The sequence below is a fragment of the Eschrichtius robustus genome, chromosome 7 (genome assembly GCF_028021215.1).
Source record: "Eschrichtius robustus isolate mEscRob2 chromosome 7, mEscRob2.pri, whole genome shotgun sequence".
Classification (NCBI taxonomy): domain Eukaryota; kingdom Metazoa; phylum Chordata; class Mammalia; order Artiodactyla; family Eschrichtiidae; genus Eschrichtius; species Eschrichtius robustus.
The window spans coordinates 123,186,642-123,211,179 of record NC_090830.1 but is presented as its reverse complement, the minus strand read 5'-3'; the positions used below and the strand labels follow the sequence as shown (position 1 = coordinate 123,211,179).

Below are 24,538 nucleotides of genomic sequence, written 5' to 3'. Positions count from 1 at the left end.
TCTTTTTCATACCCTACCAACAGGCTGCTGAGTGTTGCTGAAGAAATCTCAACGTCATCCAGATTGGTGCTGCTATAAATTCATGGTTAGCAACCTCAACTGGGAATACTAATGCACCTCCAGTCCTACCGTATGTCCTTAGTCAGAGCCTTCTCCCCATCTTCTTAGCATTATTCCAACCTTACTGCTTTCTTCACACTTCTGATCTTCCCTCTCACCTTGCTCTTTACTCTTGTCAGGCGATTACCTTTTACTTCACAGAAAAAAAGGGAGCTCTCAGGTGACACTTCTCTCAACCTCTTGCTATCAGTCCTATGAACTTGCTTGCATCTGCAGTCATTTTTCTTTTCCTTCTGTTATTATGGAAGAAATGTTCCTATTCTTTCTGAATCAAATTGTGGTCTCTACTCCTCCTGTGGATCCCATGCTCTTCTGCCTTCTCAGGGACTTCCTTATTATTCCTTCTTTATCCTTGATCTCTTACCTCCCTCTTTTTACTGACTTTTCTTCTTTCTATGTTTAAATATTATATCTTAAAGACATCAAAACTCCTATGATCTCCTTTCTCCCTTTCTTCACAACCAGAAATGTCTTTATAGAATCATCTATGCTCGTTCTCCATTTCTTCACATGCTTTGTTCTTCTGTTCCTCTCCATTTATTCTTATTCCCCAGCATTCCATTACAAACTGCTAATGCATCCTTAAATATAGTAGATACTTCCCAGGTTAAGCCTTGCTTGAATTTTCAGTATGGACACACTAAGCCCATTACCTTTCTTGACATGCTCCGTTCTTTTGGCTTCATTTCCTTGTGCTTTCCTGGTGTTCCTCCCCACTTTCTGGCCAATCTTTTCTGTCTCCATGGCAGCCTTCTCTTTATGTCATAAAGCTGTTTTTTGTTCTTATTTTATTATAACCCTGGGTGATCCTAACTCTTCCAGTAGTATGCTGCAGGACCTTCAAGTTAATTATCGTCAGCCCTTTTTGCTGAGCTCCAGATACACAAGTATCAAAGACACCTCAAACTTATAATATGTCCAATACTGATTCATATATCTTGTCCACAAATATGCTTCTCTGATGTTCCTGAGATGAATGATGAGTGTGACATCCACATGATTTTCCAACCCAGGAACCTGGGGGTTACCCTTGGCTCTTCTTTCCTTTCCCTCACACATGTAACCAGTCACAAAATATTTTTGCTGCCAACTCTTTCATATCTTTCAAGTCCATTTCCTGTTTACATCCCCACTGCTACTACCATTGTCCAAGCCATTATCAGCTCTCATCTGGCAAACTGCCACGGCTTCCAAACTGTTTTGTTTTTTTGCTTACTTCCCTTTTAGTCTGTTTCCTACACTGTGGTTAGCATAATCTTTTTTAAAAAGGAAATCTCAAACCTCTCAATGATTTCCCATTGCCTCAAGGATTGCCTAGTGAGTTCAGATGGCTTAACATGGCTTGGAAGATCATTAGTAACCTTGCTTCTCCCTCTGTGCCTTCTCCTTCTTTATTCTGTATTTCAGCAATAGTTGGTTAACAAATGTTAATTAATTGTCTCCTAGGTGCCGAGCCCTGTGTTAAGTGCTAGGATGTAGTACTGTCCTTATCCTCATCAGTATTGAACATCTGTTTGTTAGTACCAACAAGAAGTCATTCTCTTGTTCCCTTCCCAGCTTTGCACATACTCTTTCCTCTACCTGGAACATATTTGGTTTTCCTACTCACTGTTACTTTTCCTTTAGCTCAGGAATTAGCTAACTATGGCCCAGAAGCCAAATCCAGCTCACTGCCTCTGTTTGTCAATAAACTTTTTTTGGGGAACATAGCCACTCTCATTCCTTTATGTATTATGTGTGGCTGCTTTCACACTACAGTGGCAGAGTTAAACAGTTGCAACAAAGGCCATATGCTCCAGAAGCCTACATTGTTTACTGTGTGGGCCTTTTATAGGAAAAGTTTGCTAACCCTTTAAATATTAGTTTACTCATCACTTACACTAGCTTAGGTGACCCACTCTGTGCTTTCATCATCAAAAATGGTTTTTCACACTACTTGCCTAAAAGCTCTTTGAAAGCAGGGGCCATGTCAGTCTTGCTTATGTATATTCCCAGCTCTTAGTTCCTAGCATATATTAGGCATGCATAGTAATCCAAATAAATATTTGGATGGATGAATAAAAGTACCTTCATAAAACATTTCATTCAATGAAAATGCTCAGACCATTAATGTCTTTTAGTAGTTTAATTTTTTTCTTAAATATAAACTTTGTTTTTTAGAGGTAAACAAGAAATTGAAAATTTGAAGGAAGAAGTGGAGAGTCTTAATTCTTTGATTAATGACCTACAAAAAGACATCGAAGGCAGTAGGAAAAGAGAATCTGAGCTACTACTGTTTACAGAAAAGCTCACTAGTAAGAATGCACAACTTCAGTCTGAATCCAATTCTTTGCAGTCACAGTTTGATAAACTTTCCTGTAGTGAAAGTCAGTTACAAAGCCAATGTGAACACATGAAACAGACAAATATTAATTTGGTAAGTATAAGTGTACATTTAACTTTTAAAGCAACATAGCAAGAAGCACAAATTAAATTTCCCTAAAAGCATAAACTTAATGGTAGTTGATTAAACTCTTTTTTTTGGCACTGACTTTCTGATAATTTCAAATCCTATGAGAAATGTCAGTTTTTCCTTTCATCTTATGCAGTTTATAATAAAAATGTTTCCCTAACATGGTTAGGAAGAAATACTTCACTTCTGAAAGTAAGAAAACCAGGGTTTTTGTCATTCCTAACTGGATTTACTATATATTTCTTAAAAGGGCTTTAAATTTCTATATTCTTATAGCTTAAAAATGGTTTAATATTTCCACGTAGTGAGAGTATCTTCAGGTTACTCATAAAAATTATTTGAGACTTTAGTCCAGACATAGAGACCTGAAAAAAAAAATACAGAGACCTGTATCACATGTTGTTTTACATGTATAGAGTGGCAGATGCATTAATATATCCCCCTGCGTTACTGTATAAAGAATTTGAGGAGCTCAGTAAACAAAACCTGATAAGGAGTGATGACAGAAGAATTTACTGTGAAAGACCTTGTATTTTTAAGGTTTTAAACTGTGAGCAGTAATTGAAACAGATATTAAAGTTGGTATTTTTTATCGTATTTAATATTTAGGAAAGTAGATTGTTAAAAGAAGAAGAACTGCGAAAAGAGGAAGTCCAGACTCTGCAAGCTGAACTCACTTGTAGACAAACCGAAGTTAAAGCATTGAGTACCCAGGTTGAAGAATTAAAAGATGAGTTAGTAACTCAAAGACGTAAACATGCCTCTAGTGTCAAGGATCTTACCAAACAACTTCAGCAAGGTATAAAATTCTTCTACACTTAGACCTTGAATGTTTTTGTTTCTTCTCATTGTTAAGGATTTACAGAAAAAATATATTTTACTTCAGTTTCTCCCACATTGATTAGAGCTGTATGTTCTTTTTAATGTATTAATGTTAATAAACCACATGGCTGACCTTCTTGTAGTTCCATGAATAGTTTATAGCATGTTCTATGTTAAAAGACATTTATTCACAGAACCATGAAATGTAATAATTGGGAAAGTACCTTACCAGGGCAGTAGTGTCTAGACTTTGTTGATCACATACTGCTGTCAATAAAAAAGTATTTAAGTATTTGTTCTCCAATTTGTAACTAGTTATTTGTAAATTTTAAACATGTATTACTCTAGTTTATGCACATTAGAAAAACATGAAAAATACAAATTTAAAAAGATTGGATTAAATATAAGTATAAATAGAGTTCTGATATTTTCTCCCTACCCTTGTCTGTGAGTTGTTTTGTGCAGCATCTAGGGTACCTGCCCCCACCTTGTAGACCTCCCACTTAGAGATCATTGAACCCTCACCCTTAATCTTAGGGGAAACAGATCCAGAAAGGTTATAAATTACCTGAACACAACAATTAACATCTAGAACTGGAACCCAGATTTCTTACATTTAAAAATTCATACAAATTGGGAGTCTGTGCTATGTGATTGGATACAAAGATGAATAAGAGATGTATTCTGACATCCTATTCTCTACTATTCCCCACTGCTTTATTTGTATTAAAATAGGGTGAAATATAGTAATATGGTAAAAGAGACTTAGCATTTACTTAATATAAATATATTCAGATATTTGCCGTAAGAATTTAGTTTGTTTTCATAGATATGATTGAAGGGAAATTTGGGGGAAATTTTTGGTACTGTAGAGCTCTTCGAAATCTTTCAGGACTCCAAAAGTTAGGTTCTGTGTACCTAAGTGATGCCAGTATCAGTTGTTATCATAATGTTGTTTCCATATGTTTTGTATATGACCTGTACATTTCTAGATGTCATTTTATATGAATGACCCTACAGCCCTCCTTTCGAAAGTACATATTCAAGAAATTTCTCTTGTTGTTTATGCCATTTTGGCCTAAGTGATTTTAGCGATTAAAATCAGAGATAGTGGGGGCCAATGGTCATGACAGTTGTCACAAGTAATCCATTTCTTTTTCCTGCAGCACGAAGAAAGTTAGATCAGGTTGAGAATGGAAGCTATGATAAAGAAGTCAGCAGCATGGGAAGTCGTTCTAGTTCATCAGGTGAAAAACTAATGGTTTTACAGTTGTTTTTTAGTGATTGATTATAAAAAGAAATAGCATTTTTCGGGAATTCCCTGGTGGTCCAGTGGTTAGGGCTCTGTGCTTTCACTACCGAGGGTGCGGGTTCAATCCCTGGTCAGGGAACTAAGATCCCACAAGCCGCAGCACAGCCAAAAAAAAAAGGAAAAGAAATAGGATTTTTTGTTTTAAAAAGTATCGATATGCTTTTCTTTAATTTTGAATTATAAAAAGTAGTAGTTGTACATAATTATGTTGTAAAAAATATTTCCAGTTAAATGTTTAAGTTTAATCATTAGACAGGGTTTCAAGTTTGTCATGGGGTTCTATACCATCTGTCTCCCTACCTCCTTTTCCTTACCTGCTTCTTTATTCTGTACAACAGTTTACTCTTCCATTTTAAAATTCAGATTTGTATCCATCTATAGAGAGATTTGGTATAGTATGCTCTTTCTTTTTCTTTTAATTTTATATTACTTTTAACACCTGAGAGCTAATGAAATGGTCATCATTATATATCAGATTTTATATATATATATGTGTGTGTGCGTTTGTGTGTGTGTGTGTGTATTTTTAAATCTTTTTGCTTTTCTCATGGTAAATATACCTATAGTCTAAAGCAAAACTTAAGTCTATAAAATTATGATTGATAGCACTGTGAAAATGATAATTGGCAAAATATCAGCATATTTACCATTTTTGGAATGCCAGGAACCGTGCTAAATGTTTTAAACATATCATTTACTCACAGAACAGCCATGTGAAATAAGTGTTGTATTCCCATTTTACAGATGGGGAAACTTAAGATTCATAGTGTTTGCATGACTTTTCCAAAATCCACAGTAACAGAACTCTCAGGCTCTTGAGTCTGCACGCCACTACATTACACTGCCTCCCAGGAGTTGCACATTAGGGGAAAAAACATCATCAACTGTTACAATAGTGGGAAAATTGTGTAGTAGAAAGAACATGGGTTTGAGGTTACACATGGGTATTTAGATCCCAGCTCTACCATTTATTTGTGCATGACCTTGGATAAGATACATTACTTGTCTTAAATCTACACAATAGGGTTCGGAAAAAAATGTGTCTTTGTAGGTTAAAAAGGATTAGAAATTCTTCTCAAATGATATTGGTAAAAATAATAGCTAACATTTACTTAGTGCATACTATATATGCTGTTCATGCACTTCAGACATGTTAACTAATTTAAATGAGGATAACAGTCCTATGAGGCAAATCATATTATGATTCACATTTTGAGATGAAGTGACCTTGATACAGAGAGTTAACTTGTCCAAAGTCACACAGCTAGAAAGTGGAGAAGTAAGATTTGAACCTAGGCAGACTGGCTCCAGAGCTTAACCCACTGGCTATATTCTGTCTTCTGTCTTTATCTGTGTCTGTCTCAGTTTAATTTTGGTGTCACTTCAGACTTGTTTTTCTGACTTTTCTGGAGTTTCTCGTTTCTCTATTGCACTTACTCATTCTATTCTTGAGAGACATACTAGACCCTTCTTCCTTTCCTTCCTTCCTCCCTTCCTCCCTCTCCTCCCTCCCTTCCTCCCTTCCTTATTTATGGCTGCGTTGGGTCTTCATTTTTGCGCACAGGCTTTCTCTAGTTGCGGTGAGTAGGGGCTACTCATTGTTGCGGTGCACTGGCTTCTCATTGTGGTGGCTTCTCTTGTTGCGGAGCACAGGCTCTAGGTGCGCGGGCTTCAGTAGTTTTGGCGCACAGGCTTAGTTGCTCTGCGGCATGTGGGATCTTCCCGGACCAGGGCTTGGACCCATGTCCCCTGCGTTGGCAGGCAGATTCTTAACCACTGCGCCACCAGGGAAGCCCTAGATCCTTTTTTCTATCATCAATGTATTCAGAAACAAGAACTCAGGTCAGGTATGACTTGTGTTCTGTATCCAACTCTGTTAAATTGAATATATGAAAATGATAATAGAAGAAATAATATATGAGATTAGAGTTGACTCCAGACTAAGTACAATAAGTGGATTTTGTTTGTCTTCAGGGTCCCTCAATGCTCGAAGCAGTGCAGAAGATCGATCTCCAGAAAATACTGGGTCGTCAGTAGCTGTGGATAACTTTCCAGAAGTAGACAAGGCCATGCTGATTGAGAGGATAGTAAGGCTGCAAAAGGCACATGCTCGGAAAAATGAAAAGATAGAATTTATGGAGGATCACATCAAACAATTGGTGGAAGAAATTAGGAAAAAAACAAAGTATGTATTATTATGGTACTGTAATCTGTGTTCAAAATACCATTATTCACATGGGAAAGTTATTGTGTTCAAAATTAATCATATCAAGAGACTTTCTTTCAAAAAATAGTTCTTAAAACTAAAGTCATTCAGTTCCCAATCTTTTGTTGATCACTTATTTATGTTCTAGGTTTTGGGACTACAGACATGAAAGAAAACACAGGTCTTTCCTTTAAGGTGATACAGAATTCAGTAGACACTGATTTTTTAAGATACTAAAATACCTTTGGACTTAAAAACAGTGCTCTACTTAGCTTTTTATTTTCAAGACGGTGGTTTTAAGAGATAATGGGGTTGTGGATTATCATTCCTGTTGGGCAGGACATAGTGAGATATTATTGGGCATCTACTAAATATAGTAGAGAAATATAAATATAAGGCACTGTGCCTGTGACTTAATATCTCATTGATTTCTTAAAACTACCCAGGGAGAGAATGAGTCCTCTAGTTCAGGGGTCCCCAACACCCGGTAATGCAAGCTCCCCATCGCTCGCATTACTGCCTGAACCAGCCCACCCCACCGCCCCCCCCAGGCCGTGGAAGAATTGTCTTGCACGAAACTGGTCCCTGGTGCCAAAAAGGTTGGGGACCACTGTGTCTAATTTGACAGGTTAATTAACTGGGGCTCAGGTCAAATTACTAAATGTTCCAGACTCACCACTCATCCTGTAAGTGACAGACCAAGAGTTGGAAATCCAAACCCAGCTCTGACTGACTCCAGAGCCTGTGCTGGGCCAAATTCCTCTCACAGATACCATATTCATTTAAGTAATATTGTGGGTCTTTACCCATGACTTAAAAATTTTTATTTTGAAATAATTTTAGACTTAGAGAAAAATTTGCCCATGACTTTTAAACGAAAAAGAGTAAGACACAGTTTTAAGTTTAATGACAGGAAAATAGAAAATATTAACTGAAACTGGAACAATAAATTGCTCACATATTTTGATTTAAAGTAATAAGGAAAAAATAGAAAAGCAATGTTTATGTATCTTTAATCTAAATACCATGTTAGAACAAAAATGGGATTAAGAAACCATCTGAATAAGGAAAACCCCTTTATTTTCTAATATAGTTCTGTTATTAACTAATAGATAATTACTTTATGCTAATCATCTTTAAGCTTATGATTACTCGACTCTTGCAAGTTACAGTGTTTGTAATTCTGCAAGGCCATAACTGATAGTGTCGTTTTATTTTGCAGAATAATTCAGAGTTACATTTTACGAGAAGAATCAGGCACACTTTCTTCAGAGGCATCTGATTTTAACAAAGTCCATTTAAGTAGACGGGGTGGCATCATGGCATCTTTGTACACATCCCATCCAGCTGATAGTGGATTAACATTGGAACTCTCTTTGGAGATCAACCGAAAACTACAGGCTGTTTTGGAGGATACGTTATTGAAAAATATTACTTTGAAGGTATTTGTATTTCTCATTCACTTACCAACCAATAAACATGGCAAAAATGGTGCCTCTTTCATAGTTCGATCCAACACATGGATGGACTATTTCTGTAATGTGGGGTAGCCATTTTTTCCATAGATAAAATTTTGTGTTTTTCTCTTTTTGAAAAGTACAATTTTTAAAATTAGCAGGAAAGGAAGAAACAGCAAGAAAATCAGTTTAGCTGTTGGATAGACGCTAAGATGAGTCATTTACTGAGTCATTTACTTTGCAATGGGTGGCCTTTGACATATATTACAATTAGTTATAATTGATTACTGAGACTTTAAGATTGAGGCATTTATTTTCTAATGTATTCCAGCTTTATTTTATTTTTTGCAGCTATTATCTGACCCAGTTATTCTATCTGTGCTGTTTGGGCCTTGATGGTTAGTAATGGATTTAAAAAATAATTTTTTTAATCTGGTAATATTTTTAGGCACTAAAATTTGCTATAGCTTCAGTAAAAAGAGTGTCTGCCTCTGAAGTGTACAGGATTACTTTACTGAAAACAGCCGTGTGCCTAGTTTATCTCACATGGCATTTAAGACTGTCACCGTTTCAGTTCAGAATTTAGGCAAAAATAGTTCAAACTGAATCTTTTTACTTATTATACTTAGTAGTTCTGGTTTTTTCCCCCTCTTTTTCCAATTGTTAAAGGAAAATCTGCAAACACTTGGAACAGAAATAGAACGTCTTATTAAACACCAGCATGAGCTAGAACAGAGGACGAAGAAAACCTAACACAGAGTTCTTCCTCAGTAAACAGACAAAAGCTACACAAGGAGCAGGTGCCATTGCCCAGTATTGTTGGAAACTTTTCCCTGCTTTGTGTGTCAGCCAGTAAAAAAATTTGTTTTGCTTCATCTGTATAAAAAAGTACCTTTTTACAATACAAATGCATTGCTGTGTATACTGTAAGAATGTAAGCTTTGATGAAACTTGTTTTTGTGTGGTGACAGCCTGTCATTGAATCAGAACAACTTATTTAATTTGCTGATAGTCATATGAAGTGCTGAACATTATGACAAGGGCTTTTGAAAACCCCTTCTCCATATTTCTTCCCTTTAAAATATATAATGTCAAAAATGATTTCACTTTTTAAAATTATGCATGAAAGGACAGGTGTTAATCATTCAGTAATATGCTATTTCTCCAACATGAAGAAAACTAAAGAAGTGATAAAAACTTGTTTTGACATTCTAATATAACATTTGCTTGTGTGTTAGGGATGCCAGTGAGTTCTTAAACCATTTGATTTTAATGGAAGCTAATAGGAAAGCTAGCTTTTGGTAACTAGCAATGATCAGGCATTGTATGCCCCTGTCAGGTTTCCTTATTTGTGCTAGGTACATTTTTTTCAGATTCGAATTGAGTTAATAGTTGAGTTTTTTAAATCTCCAGTTACATAAAGTATGATTTTAAATAACCTGCTCATTTAGAGAATTCCTGTGGACTTCAGTTATTTTTTAAAATGTGAAATGGATTAGTCTCATTAGAACAGAGAGATGAATAATGAATTCTTTGAAACTGAAATACTTTAGTTTTACTGACATCAAGTATAAAGATAAATTTAAGATATTTATAAAGAACCAGTTCCCAAGAGAATCCAGCATATGGCACTGTTAACCATTTTATCTGTGCACCATTCTTTACTGTTGGTATAACTATATATTATAGTGAGGTGATCTTACAGTCCCCAGATATGATGTGTTTGGTATATTTATTTAAAATACAAAATAATTACATCTCCGTAACCAAAGGAATTTTAGAACCAAATTTATGTATCCTGTTGGATTTTTACAATATTTATGATGTACACTTAAATGTTGACAGTCATAGTATCAGTATTTCTGTCATTGAATTTTTTTCTCACCTCTTGTAATTTCTCACTTATTTTCATTTCTGTGTGTGGTTTTTCACATTTCATTATATTCAGATAATTTCTCTAGTAGATACCTTGGCACATACACAGATGTTGCAGCAAGCCTCATTTTCGTTTTGGATTTTCGCAACCTTCTTTCTCCCCTTAAGAGAAGTAAGCTTTGCGGTGATGGATTAAAAGCCTTTAAAGAATTGTGTGGCTTTAAAAGTTGGGCGGGGCTTATGGTGGCAATTTCCCTTTAATGTGTTTTAACTTTTTTTTAAAATCAACATTGCTTTAAAAGATCAGTTACTAAGGATTAGATAATTCAATGCAGCATTTTTTCTGTATATTGAGTTATATGTTGTCATCCAAAAACAAAATCTTTTCACTTCAGAATGGAAATACAAGTCCAGAAACATTTTATATTTAAAATAGCTATAAAAGTTTTAGCCTTACCATAATGTATCTTGTTCTTTTTACCAGTGATAATTTATCAAAATAAAGAAATGAGGGTAAGTGCAATCACATCTGAATTATTTTCCTAGTTGTTTTTGACAATACTATTGATACTCCCAAAGACTATTTAGAGTAGTCAACATAACTAAATTTTTACAGCTTCTTATGTGATATAGATTCATACACTACAATATTTGTTTTTTTCCTCCCAAGACACAAATTTATTAATGGAGACCAAATAGTGGTCAGAACCATAGTATTCTATGTCTATACACCTTAAAAATATATATACATTTTTTGCATACATATATTACATATGAAAATGAAACATTCCAATATTAACATTTGTGCCAGCATTCATTTAGAGAAGTTTAATGGTTAAACAATTTTAGAAGAATGTAATTGTAAACCATATTTTGACTTATTATTACTTTTCGCACCCATAAATGTATGGAACTGTGGAAAACTTGAAGAAAATGCTTTATTTTCCTTTTGCTCTTTAGTTTCTACTGTATCCTTTTGTATATGGATCAGGACTGAGCAAAGTGTGTACAAAAATGTGCATTTATCAGCTCCCTCTCTCTAAACTGATCCACAAACAGATTCTGATGTAAGCATTTAGAGGGCCTTCTACCCTTACTGTACTGAATATATGGAGAGAAGAATGGGGTGTCTAGAAAAGGAAAATAGTCTGGATAAACTTGAGATCTAGGAGAAATTTTGTTTTATGTGTTTATTATTAATTGAACACATCAAATGCTGTTTTTGTTAGCACTATTTTGGTTTCTTTGAGCAGGAAGTGATTTTTGTGTGTGTGTGTATATATATGTATACACTTCACTAGGTTTTAATTTTAAAGTGAATACTTGCTGTGACTCCCTTTTTCCCATACCACTTCAAACGTTAGCCTGATAAGTTTTAAGGATTGAAAATGGTGGGTTTGGGCAGAAGAATGAGTTTAAACTTTAGTGGTTTTTTTTTTTTTTTTTTAAACTTTCTATCCATAACCATTTAAAGCAGATTATCTTGAAATTAAATTTTGTCAGGCTACCAACATGTTATTTATTCATGTAATAAACACAGTTATTAGAAACCTCTTATTGCCAGGCACCATACAGGGTATCATCATTATACTGATAGACCAGACAGGGCAATTCCTGTCTTTACGGAGCTTATGGTCTAGTGAAAACAGCTGGGAGGCAGTAGGAGCAGCTCTTTAAGCCTCTGCAGCTCACAACCAGCCCCTGTTGGAAGAGGGTTAATTCACTTGTGCAAGTATGTGACCCAGAAGTCTCACTCTGGCGTGAAGCTTTGGGAGATGAATCCTTGCTGAGGTACACTGAGAGCAGATTGCTGTTTTCGTGGTGGTTCTGCACATTCCTAACTTTTTTTCACAGCTTGATGTTTAATTATTCTTTAAGAAGAAGGAAAAAAAAAATCCAAAGACTATAAAATGGTATTTGATTTTTGCCATTTTAGTAAATTATTAATGTCTCCTTGATGCTCATAAAGATGAATCTAATCACATTGTCATGCATATTTCCAAACTTTGTTTTACAGTATACTCTAAAGACTTTTACATATAATTTTAGGCCAAGATTTACCAGTAGAAGGAAAAAAGCACTAGAAACCATTCATATTGTAAATGTTATATATGCTACCGTGGTGAAAATATTTTTATCAATCATGTTATTCCATATCATTAATTTGCCTTATGGATGCTGAGTCCAGTGGTCTATCTTCCAGTAACCTTTTTAAAACAAAACAATTCTTTTTTGACACTAAGATTGTTAATTTTTAACACCAGTTGGTGGCACTAGAAACCTGAAAATTTTCAAGGCTGAACAAGAGAAGATAATCAAAAGAGAATCCAAACAAAGAATTTTCAGGAAAATAAATGAAAAATATAATTGTATATTAAAGATGTATTTTTCTTCTGGAATGAAATTCTTTTTTAAAATGCATATGGCTGTCCATTTTGACTATGATGAAACTTGTTTACCTTCCAAAGTTCATATATATATATGTGTGCATTGTACAGATAATCTTTAGTTTGATTATACTGTTCATTTTGTAAATATGTTTCTGTATAAAATGAATCTTTTCAAGAGAATTTTATGTATATATTGTACTTATTAAATAGGTAATGCCTATTTACCAAGTTGTATTTTACTGGCATCTTTGATTATTTATTTACGCACACCACTTGCTAACAGACTGATTCTCCAGACTTGGCAAAACCTGATTCAGATTGCTTGAATTTTCTTTTTTAAACCAGATTAAGAATTTTTGCTTTCCATTTTTGTCTTTACTGATTACCATTAAAAGTCAGTGAACAATAGTAAGCAAATTGAATGCCACGTTGTATTTTAAATTTTTGTTTAAATTATTGATAGCAAAATTTGGCCTTTTATAAAAGGCCTTTTAAACATGCCTATGTGAAAATTTCTCATTGAACTTGACAAGCCAGTAATAAATTCAGATTTTCCACAAAATTATGGAACTTACTTGCCCAAATTATCCAGCTCTAACAATAAAGATCTAATACGTTCAATAAAAAGATATTGAAATGGCATTAATTTCATGAAGGTAACGTTTATGATGGATATTTCACAGCACAATGTGTTGTTTTCCATTTCTCTTAACAGTTCAAGTACACAGATTATGCAACATTCCTTAAAGAGTTTACTATTGGAAAGAATCCCCTGAAATCAGGATCCTTGGAATAAAGGTAAAATTAATAGAATAGAGGAAGCTTTCCTGACATCCTTAATAGTCTGCGTTCGGCGGCTTGTAGATTTGTTTGCAAGAGAAAGGAATATATAAAAGAAGAGGGTGAGTTATTGGAAGAGTATTGGCTTACGGTTCTTAACTTCAGTGTGACCCGCAGTCATAAAAGACCGTTCCAACAAACTTAAATCCAAGTCTGTTTTTTCTTAATAAAGTCTGCTTCAATCGATGAGTGTAGAATGAATGCGCACTTCTTCAGGACCAGCAACTTGGGAGGACGCCTCCGGCTGATCAGTGCTGATGCTGGTTTAATGATTCTGAGAACAGTGTGACCAGACTTGATGTCCCTGCCCCTGCAGAGATGCACCATTAATTCCTAAGTTACATTTGAGACTTGATGCTTAGTTTTTAAAAGAAGCATCCACTTAAGTAGTTTTCTATTTCTGAGGAATTTTCAGCCTTTAAATTGTCCAAAGGCCATACTTCTTGCCAGTCAGACTTGCCAGTCTGCCCCCTAATTGTACTTCAAAAAAAAGGATAGGATGTTAGACCTGAGAGGAAGATCTCTACCATTTAACCCAGTGCAAAAAGAGTTCTATTGAAAGTTTAGGATTCACTGGAATAAGAAAACTTAGCTTGTTGATAGTCAACTTCTAGTTACATTTACTTGGGAACTATATTAAATACTAGAATGGCTTTCCACATCATCCATTTCACTGTGTAGTTTTTGCTTTTAATAACTAATTAGAGGCCCAAGGGCAGGAAATTGTGTGTATGTGTTTTCAGCATCCTTATGCTTTACTTGTCCCAAGAAATAGCAGTTAAACCTGCCACAGTAGCTATTGTTTCTTTGGCAGTTTCTTCTTTTCATGAAGTCTGACCAGGGAAGATACCCGCAAATGCCCACTGCCTCTGATGCCCTTGATCTAGTCTGCCCGCCTGCATGAAACACTTTCAGCTCTATTCCCACCAGAGCCCCCATAGATCCCATCTCCCCCAAAAAACAAGTCCCTAGGAGTCCATGCTAACGGAGGCTGTTGCTTTGGGCTCTCAACTGGCTTCTTCCTGGATTTTGTGTTTTGTTTTTGGGTTAATTTGGGGCAAGCCTGGAGGGGTTGGAGGGAGACCCTGCTGGGACTTGCAGGCCAAGAAGAGTCTGTTCCTGGCTTTCCTAATTGAAATTCAGAACCCACTTTCTTAGAGAAATCGTATTTTGAAACAGTGACTGACTAAGTCTTATCAAAATTTATGAGTAAAAAGGCTTTGTGTGCTTGCCTGTAACATTTATTACCTTTTTTCTTTATGTGGTTAAATGCCTTCTAAGCTCCAAGGCACCAGCTTTCAAAAAAAGTTAAAGCAGAGGCTTGGAAGCATAACTTCATGGCAGAACGGTGCTCCACATGCTCAAGCCCCAGGTGCCTTCTGAGAAATTGCGTGATCCAATATCACAGTCTCACAGAGGTGTTCTGAAGTTTAAGCAGTCTTATCTGAGTAACCTATTTGCAAAGTGCATACTCTGAAGCACAAATGTTGCTGATGGCTTTTAGAGATCGCACTCTACCTGCAGGCATGACGTCGCTCCGTTTCAGTAACAGCTTTGGGATAAAGCGGAAGAGGACCTTTCCTTTTGTCTTTGCCCACACCCGCTGCCTCCCCCAACACACAACTTATACACACCCAAAACAACAACCAGAACTCTACCTGTGCAGAGCTGGTTTGGCTGTCTCTGAGTTTCCAGCCTTCATCGATTCCTTCAGCATCCTGCTTGGATGGGCTTTTATTTACCCAGTCAGTCAAGTGAGGAAGAGATTAAAGGGAAAAGAGAAAGTTCAGCGACATTCCTTGTCACGTTCAGTTCCTTGTCAAATTACTGTTTCGCGGGCGGAAGCGCTCCGTGTCAGAGACGGGCTTGCCTGTGCTGTGGATGATGTACTGCAGGAGGCAAGACCCGTGTAACGTGGCTGTTTAGAGAGAGGATGTTCCATGGTGATTCCTGATCTTACCTTGTACCTTTTTGTAGTTGTAAGTCGAACTAGAGATGTACCAGCTTGACATATGTGTTACGTATTTTTTTTGTTGAACGAGGGGATTCCAGAGAGTTAAACACTGAAGTCCTAGTGGAAATTAACTTTGTGTGATTGTGTGTTGGGGGCATGGAGTAGGGGTGCAGGGTTAAAGGACTGTTTCAGTTTTTAAAAGAATTTATTCATGTATTATGTAATTTAAAGTTGACTTCTATTAAAGCTTCCAAAAAAAGAAAAAACGCCAGTCAATCCTAGGAAACAGAGTATACTGAAGTGTTTTTCTAGATCAGCCTCTGTCTTAGATGCTCATTAACAGGTAAATAGGTGTCATATTGTATTGCAGGCTGTGGAGATGAGAAGCAGAGACCTTATCAGGTTTGGGGGGATGGGTAGAGTTGGGGTAAGGACCAAGTTCAAGTGAAGGTGAGGTCTGCAGTGATGGCCTGAGGGCCATGGAGCTCATGGTCTGATACAGCTGGCTACATGATCCATCCCCCAATGAAGTTAAAAGCCCCTCTGATTGGTTCTGGACACTTGTCAGTATAAGAAAAGTAGCTACATAAATGAACATGGTTTGTCCTGCGAGGTGCTCTAATGTGTTTTAGGAGTTTACCCAATGCTGTATTTACTTTACACAGTAGCATTTAGAACCTAGTCTCTCTGGTCAGAAATAAATCAAATACAATGTACCGTATTGCTTTTGCATTTTGAGAACGTTTGTGTTCCCTTTGAAATGATAAGGAACACAGCTAAAGGACAAACATATCAAGGCAGGGGCAGGGAACAAATACTAATTAACTGCTTTGAGGGAGGCTCTGACAACCGTATGAGGTAGGAAACAGGTGCACAGTAGTTCTGAGGATCTTCTTGCTAGGGATTTGTTGAGCTGGAATTTGAACCCGGTTTTGGGGTGCCTTTCACTATCCTCTGCTGCCTCCCAAAAGTCAAAAGTACTAATACTTCAGTGAGTGGGTTGAAGTCATATTTAGATTCTTTTTCTTTGCACTAATATGGTTTAAACAAAAGACCAATAATCTATTAAAGAAGATGGATGTGCAAGTTTGTGTGATTTAGCAAACTCTTAGCTGGAGACTTGGTGCCCCTCTTTTCTTCCTCTTTCTGATTGTCTTTTGACTAAGCTCTTCCTCTAACTGCAATCAGAGAAGAACAGAAATAAAATCAGTCATTTTGTTCCCTTTTAAACTCAGTAAAGATTTGCAGGGGACTCACAGTTGATAGATGATATTATAATTTTCTTGACAGTCTGGGCAATGAATAGGTGTTCCTTAAGCTTCTGAATTACCTACGGGTATACCTTTTCATGCTGCCCTGTTGGTGACTGGAACGGAGCCTCCCTTCCCTGCCCCATCTCCATCTAAGGAACCAGAGAACGCTGAGGGCTGTAAAATGATCTGGACATGGACTTGGACAACCCTGCCCCGCCACTGATTGTGAAACCTTAAACACGTCACTTTACCACTTTGAGCTTCAGTTTTCTCACCTGTAAAATGGGGATGATAAAACATTTTTCTGAGGACTAAATAGGATACTGAATGCGGAAGAACTTTGTAAACTGCAGAGCTCTGAGATGTGGACATGTAAGCTAAGTCTTTAAAAATAAAGGGGTAATTCCTGTTTTTTTAAAAAAAACTATTATTCAAATTGTTGAAGGATGCATATATATGTGGATTATAAAAATTGTTGCTTTAATAGAATAACCTTTACAACAAAGTGAAAAAATACTGTTATATATACAACTATGTGTATATGTAAAGGAGAAGTTCTGATTGGATACATAGACTCAACAGTGGCTTCCCCTGAGGAGTGATTGATATACTTTCATATTTCACTTTAAATTCTTGTTTCCAAAGTATTTTTCAATGAGTATGTACTCTTTTTTGCTATAGTTGACTTTTAAAATTGTATTCTAAGAATCATATCACATGCTGGTACCATAGGAGTGCATAGTAAGAGAAAGGGAGGGGGGAGGGGTGGAGATTTTATACACACACACACACACACACATAGTTACTATCTGGAAAGATCCTATTGTTCAATTTTCTTTTGAAAAAGATTGAGTTTGGAAGGAGGTAGGAGAAGGTGATATATTGCCAATGTTCATTTGAGCAGCATTCCCTGAGAAGATCTATAATTCAATTCTTGCTTCAGACCTTTGTGCAACCTACAGACACCTGCAGCCTGATGCCATTTCTGAAGGCGGGATGGCGGGTTCGGCGGCCGCATGATGAAAATAAGTAATGAGAAGAATGCAAGTTACTCATTTTCGAGCCAACCCCATCCTCTTGTGCACAGCCACTGAGGTGTCAGCAGGGGGAGTGTTTAGACGGCTGGAGCTTTAAAATTAATACTTGTTTGACATTGTCACATAGACTTTGTCCCGAGGGCCTGGTTCTACTGTGAACATACTGTGGGTGTTTCACCCTTTTGTAGGAAGAAGGAAGGAAAGGGAAAAAAAGCACTGTGGGGCTTAGAATTTTACTAATACCAGCCAAAGGGAGGTGTTCACATGACTTGCCTCCTGTAGCCCCTGGAGGTCAGGAGGTCTAACCCGGGTTCCGATTCCAGCCACCCACTAGCTAACACACAAGCACTGGTGGGCTGTTGAAGATAGGAAGGCAGACGGTTAGCTGGCACCTAACCACGTGCCACCCCCGCCACGTGGTTGGCGCTCATTCTCTTAGTTTAAGAAAGCTCCATTGTCAATATTTCGTTTAGGTTCTGTGGTGCTTTCAAGATAACTCAAGCACTGCACCTGACTCAATGTGTGTTTTGATAGAACTCAAGCTCTGTTTGCTGCCACTAAGACTCAGTCATTATGCTAAGCAAGATACACATGTAAAATAAATTGTCCATCCTTTTCTAGAATTTCTGCCTGCTTTTGGATTAATTCGTTTGTATGATTCAATTATATCTCCAGTACTGGCTTAGGAGTTAACCCTTTTTTAAAAAATGTCTTGGTGGTTACCCTGGGGTTTACAAAATATCTTAAAAATATGAAATGCTTCACTTATTGGTGAGTCATCACTGGGCAGGGGCCATGTGAATCTCTGTGATGGATGCAAATTTACAACACGTGCTGCTGAAGCAAGCACCTTTTCTAGATTTTCTTCTGCCTGTTTTAGGGTTGGATGATGAGAAGCAAAGACCACAGGGCTCTGTGGAACCTCAGGTCTGAGAGATGAAGGAAGGCTCGAGAGAGAGCATCCAGGCCCGAGTGACCAGACTTTCAGGTCCTACAGGCTAGTGAAATTTCAAAAACAAAATTCTGAGCTTGCAGACTTTTATTTTGCTAAGTGGGAATCAAAAAGAACTGCAATTTATCACCATAATTTCATGAAAGACAGGATGTTTTAACACTTTTCAAAAAAGGCTGAAAGATTCCACTTTTCAACTGCATGAGTTTAGTTCTGCAAAACGCTGTTTTCTTCCTTCAGTGGAGCCTGGTATTTGAAAACCACTGATTCACTTCAGTCACTCATTATAAGATGAGGGAAAAGGCTCATGGGAGGAAGTGATCTGCCTGAGGTCACACCTCATCAGGCTTTTCTTTGCTCCAGAGGCACTGATGACCCTGATAGTGCCCGAAACAGTTAATACCAATACCTTATGGTTCTACAGGTCCTTGGAACCAAATGAGTTAAGGAAGCTCTGAAGATGGAAGTTGTGTGGGTTATTGACTTATTGCCTCTCAGGTCCAAATGCACTCTGAAATATCTGCCCCGTGATCAACAAGAGAATTCCTTTAACCATCTCTCCTTTAAAGTAAGCATGGTGTTAACCTTCTTCGGCAGAGAGCAGTAGAAGCAAATTACAGGAGGAAGAAGTTTCTGGAAGTTGCTGGCAGGGGCTGGGTGTCGGCCTTGTGCATGAGAGGACATCCAGTGGAGCCTGCCCCAGGCATCCCTCTGCAACTTTGCAGCACTTTATGATAACCTTTCCATGGCCTTCTCGATATGGAAACCAAAGCCCCTGCACGGCTACACAGTTACATGTGGTCCAGAGAGCTACACACAAAATAGCCCGTGCACGTCCGCACCACTGGTTGCTGACCACCTGTTCCCCTGCTGGCACTCCTGCCTATTGTTTGCCAAGCAGCTCCAGACCAGCTCCATCCTGGCCAAACCAGCTAACACCTCTGCTACCCAATGGGCTGAACCACACCTTCTCCAGCGCGGTCTGAACCCCTTCCAAGTTTGTGCTTCCTTGGGTTCTCTTCCTCAGCCAAAGGTATCATATAGAATTTCCTTATATCTTATAATAACTCTTTTATCACAGTAATTCTTTGTATTAAGCTTTTGTTTAGCGTACTGTATTGTTTCTGTGTCCTGACCGGACCCAGACTGCTACTGAAAGTGAGAGTGAAATACGTTGTATGACCTTCTGAAAAGGATTTCCTTCTTTTTAAAGGCTGAATAATATCCCGTTGAATATATATACTACATTTTCTTTATCCATTCGTCTATTGATGGATATTTGGGTTATTTCCATATCTTGGCTTTGTGAATAATGCTGCAATGAACATGGGATGCCGATTTCATTTCCTTTGGATGTATACTCAGAAATGGGATTGCTGGATTCTATGGTAGGTCTATTTTTAATTTTTTGAGGAACCTCCATACTGTTTTCCATAGTAGCTGCACCAACTTACATTCCCACCAACGGTGCACAGGTGTTCCCTTTCATCCACATCCTTGCTAATACTTATCTTTTGTCCTTTTATTTTTTAAAAATTTTTTTAAAGATTTATTTATTGTTTTATTTTATTTTTTATTTTTGGCTGCATCGGGTCTTGTTGTGGCACCCAGGATCTTCGTTGAGTCATGCGGGATCTTTTTGTTGCGGCGTGCGGGCTCTTTGTTGTGGTGCAAGGGCTTCTCTCTAGTTGTGGTGTGTGGGTTTTCTCTCTCTAGTTGTGGCTCGCGGGCTCCAGAGCACGTGGGCTCTGTAGTTTGCTGCACGCAGGCTCTCTATTGAGGCATGTGAGCTCAGTAGTTGCGGCGCGAGGGCTTAGTTGCCCCACAGCATGGGATCTTAGTTCCCTGACCAGGGATCGAACCCAGTCTCCTGCATTGTAAAGTGGATTCGTTACCACTGGACCACCAGGGAAGTCCCTTTTGTCCTTTTAATAAAAGCCATTCTAACAAGTGTGGGTTAATAGCTCATTGTGGTTTTGATTTGCATTTCCTTGATGATCAGTGATGTTGAGCACCTTTTCATGTACCCATTGGCCTTTTGCATGGCTTCTCAAAGCCCATGTTCTTTCAGCACACCTGGTTCCTAAAAGTCTGGAGGAGGTACCTAACATACTATATATGCTTTAGCTAATAAACATTTCAGTTGGAAAAGTAAGTCTGGAAATCGTTATAAATTACTTTAGTGGAAACTGGTGGTATTCAGAAGGCAGTGTAGCACCTTTGCAAGGACTCTGGAGTCCATTTATTCACCCATCAAAGAAATATTTCTCCAGTGCGCATAAATGCCTGGCCCGATCTAGACACAGGGGTACTACAATGAAAGAGCAGGTTTTGTCTGCCGATGCGTAGAGCTTACAAACTACTTGGGAGTAGGAGTGAGGAAGAAAGAGGGCAGAAAGTAAATAAGGGAACAAGATGATTTCCAAATATGGAAACATTTTGAATTCAGAGCTGGGTTCAAATTCTTAACATTGTGACTTTGGGTTTTGGACCTATATCTATCTATATCTGCTCTCTCTGAGCCTCAGTTTTTATACCTGTAAGAACACTTACAACATACATTTGTTGTGAGGATGAAAGGGGTTTATTTTATAAAGCATATAACATGGGCCTTTTAGAATGAGTAATAAGGTGTTATTACTATGAAAAAATGTTACACATTTCTTGCAAAATATCCATAGAAATCTATGCACCTCTTTTTGTTCAGACTTTATTTCTAGGATCTGATTATTCAGCCCTATAGAGAGGAAATATTAGCTAAATTAGTTACTGTGTATAAATCACTTATAATAGTGCCTGGCAAATACTAAGTACCATGTATATTTATTAAATGAATAAATTCTACTCTGGATATAGTTCACTGAATCCTCTTCATATCATGAGACCCATCATATAATTTTCCGAACAATCTTATATTGATAATCATGCCCATTGTACTTCAACTCATTCAGCAAAATTTACAAAGCACATGTCCAGTGCTGTTTTAGGTGCTGAGAATACCAGCAGTAAACATTTTAGTAAAGATTAAAATATTAGCAAAAAGCAAGTAACTTCAGATTAAGGGTAACTTCAAAATAGTTTGAGAAATTATTTCAAAATATTTTGCCCTGAAGAGAGGAACTTTTTTCTTTTAAATTTAGTTGGCAAACTAGTTGTCATCCTATGTCAAGTGGAGTGCTTCCTTGAGCTGCTTTCAGTTGCTAATGGCGGTACCAAGCAACTGTGAGCTGTAAATACTCAGTGCTTTTCTACAATTTAAGTGGCACATAGTTGGAAGTGGGGATGAGGAAAAACGAGGACAGAATATAAATAAACCAGCAAACAAGATGACAACAAATTGGCTCCAGCCTGTGCTCCAGGGACCTACAGAGCAGTAAGAGACTCGCCAGGACCTGGTTAGCACATCCAAACTCTTCTGGCAATCTCTCTGAGCATCATTTGGCCTCATAGTTTTCTCAAAACCATGAGAGCCAATGATGAGAATTCAGGTAATTCCAGGAAGCAAGCAAGTTAATTGGAGAACTGTTTTGAGAGATTATGGTGGTGAGCAATTGCTGTGTCTCAAAGACACTGCAAGGAGTGGGGGTAAGAGACAAGGAGCATTTCATGGCATTTTTTTTTTTTTTTTTTTTTTTTTAGAATTTTGGGAACACAAGAGCTTTAATTGTTCTGCTTTGTCTTTGTGGGAGAGGATTTGAATATTTATTCATTCATTTATTTATTTGGCTGCGCCGGGTCTTAGTTGCGGCGACATGTGGGATCTTTGTTGCAGCATGCGGGCTTTTTAGTTGTGGCATGCGGGATCTAGTTCCCTGACCAGGGATCGAACCTGGGCCCCCTGCATTGGCAGCATGGAGTCTTAACCACTGGACCACCAGGGAAGTGGTGGTCCTTCATGGCATTTTGAGAAGACACCTATTATATCAGGCAGAGCAAACAATGGTCGATTCAATGGATGCATCACACCAGGGCACATGGACTATTGTAAGAGATCAGAGTTTCAGTGGTATTGATTGTGGCCTTGAGCAGGTAAATTTTAATAAAATCAATAAAGCTGACAAAACTAGCAAACAAATGCCTCCCTGACAAGGACTGGGAGCGACTTCACACCTAACTTTTCTGGAATGCCTCCTCTCTGCCTGTGCTAATCCATTGCTGTATTAATGAAAATGGCAGATGCCTACTCTAAACCAGGTACTGTTTTAACTCGTTTGATTCTTGCAAAAATATCAATTTTAGAGATGAATAATCTAAGTAAGTTTAAGCAGCATGCTTGAGGTCACCCGGCTAGTAAGTAGCTGAGTCAGAATCTGCACCCAGGCCAGCTGACTGCAGAGCTTTGGCTCTCAGCAAGGACACCAAATTCCTAGTCACCCGAACCCTCAGCTCTAGCATAGTCCAGCACCTAGAGAATGCACAATCACCACTTATCAAATAAGTGAATGAATTCTAAATTATTCAGTGTTCTCTTAACTACTACTTACCTAAGCAGTTGCAAGACCAAATTATACAATGCCAAGGAAAAATTAACACAGGCATATAAACAATATCACAATAGATCTCTGTACCGGTCACATTTTCCCTGGGTAATTCAGATTCAATTGTGCAGCCCAAGGTACAATTTGCTCTGCAGGTCATTGAAAAAGAATATACCATTCCTGGATTATTACAGTACACAAAAATGGCATGTATTTCTTGCTAGAGAAATGGTAGAGTCTCTAGGAAAGGTTCTTGCTTTTTGCCGGTTTTTTCTGTAGCAGGATATGGGAGAAGACATTGACTTCAACAGAGACAAAGAGCTGTCCAGGCAGTGGACTGCCCTTTGGTATCTGGACACATTTTACTTGAAAGGAAACAGAGCTTTGTCATTGCATTTTTTTTTTAACTACATTTTTTTTTTTTAATATTTATTTATTTGGTTGCGCAGGGTCTTAGTTGCAGCAGGCAGGCTCTTTATTTGTGGCTCACCGGCTCCTTAGTTGTGGCATGCGAACTCTTAGTTGCGGCATGCATGTGGGATTTGGTTCCCTGACCAGGGATCGAAGCTGGGCCCCCTGCTTTGGGAGCACGGAGTCTTCTCCACTGTGCCACCAGGGAAGTCCCTGTCATTGCATTTTAATGTGTAATGGAAAACAATATTGTATTAGGACCGCTTCAAATTATATTTTAAAACATATCTTCTATTTACAAATATATTTTTATATTTTAAAAATATTTGTTTTCTGTACTGAAAAGCTCCTTTGGCAGACATTTTGCTAACAATCCAACAATATATTAAAAATTTTTTGCATTAACTACTTTGGTTGATTGATTTGCCAACAGCCAAGGTAAAAGCTCTTTGAGCTTCAACGTTTATTGGATGGGAAAGGATTACAACATGTAAAGTTCCATCACATATTGTAAAATAAAGATATGGCCCAGATAGACCCAAGATATCAAGGCCAAGTACAGTTAGTTTGCCGGTCACTGACTTATTGACATTTCTTATTCTGATCTAATTAATCGACATGAATCAAACGTCTGTTGTAAAAGATGTGGAGAAGATAGAAATATTCAAGTAGAGATCTATAGAATTAATCATATGGGTGCAATCAATTACTGTCTTGTACATCATTATTAAAAAGGAAAATTGAAAAAAAAAAACTTTAAGCAACCTCAAATGACATGAGCATAAGTTTTTGTGGAGTATGCCCCCTTTAATATTATGAATTTTGACCATTCTCATTACTCTAGCCTCAGCAGAATGTCCTTTCTCTGAATGAAAACTAGTTTTAAATGATTTGGGAGCACGCTGAGGTGACAAGAACATCTGACAGAGTTAGCAACACTCGGCCTTAAAACCTCCAGTGGCTTTAAAAATTGAAAGGC

The 24,538-nt window shown here is 37.6% G+C and overlaps 1 protein-coding gene and 2 non-coding genes across 3 annotated transcripts in view; 1 reads left to right on the top strand and 2 right to left on the bottom strand.

Moving 5' to 3' along the window:
• The window catches only part of CCDC186 (coiled-coil domain containing 186), a 46,496-nt gene extending 33,522 nt beyond the window's left edge, over positions 1 to 12,974 (top strand). Inside the window, exons 11-16 of the mRNA XM_068548608.1 lie at positions 2,281 to 2,536; positions 3,182 to 3,371; positions 4,561 to 4,641; positions 6,681 to 6,891; positions 8,135 to 8,354; positions 9,039 to 12,974. Of these exons, the coding sequence (XP_068404709.1) occupies positions 2,281 to 2,536; positions 3,182 to 3,371; positions 4,561 to 4,641; positions 6,681 to 6,891; positions 8,135 to 8,354; positions 9,039 to 9,122 (1,042 nt within the window). The 3' untranslated portion in view covers positions 9,123 to 12,974. The remainder of the gene's footprint in view (positions 1 to 2,280; positions 2,537 to 3,181; positions 3,372 to 4,560; positions 4,642 to 6,680; positions 6,892 to 8,134; positions 8,355 to 9,038) is intronic.
• Positions 12,975 to 18,463: 5,489 nt separating this feature from the next.
• LOC137767920 (U6 spliceosomal RNA) lies at positions 18,464 to 18,568 on the bottom strand. Its single transcript, XR_011074608.1, has one exon. It is a non-coding gene; the product is annotated as a U6 spliceosomal RNA (small nuclear RNA).
• A 3,910-nt stretch (positions 18,569 to 22,478) lies between these two features.
• Positions 22,479 to 22,551, bottom strand: TRNAW-CCA (transfer RNA tryptophan (anticodon CCA)). The gene has a single exon. It is a non-coding gene; the product is annotated as a tRNA-Trp (tRNA).
• Between the last annotated feature and the right edge of the window lie 1,987 nt (positions 22,552 to 24,538).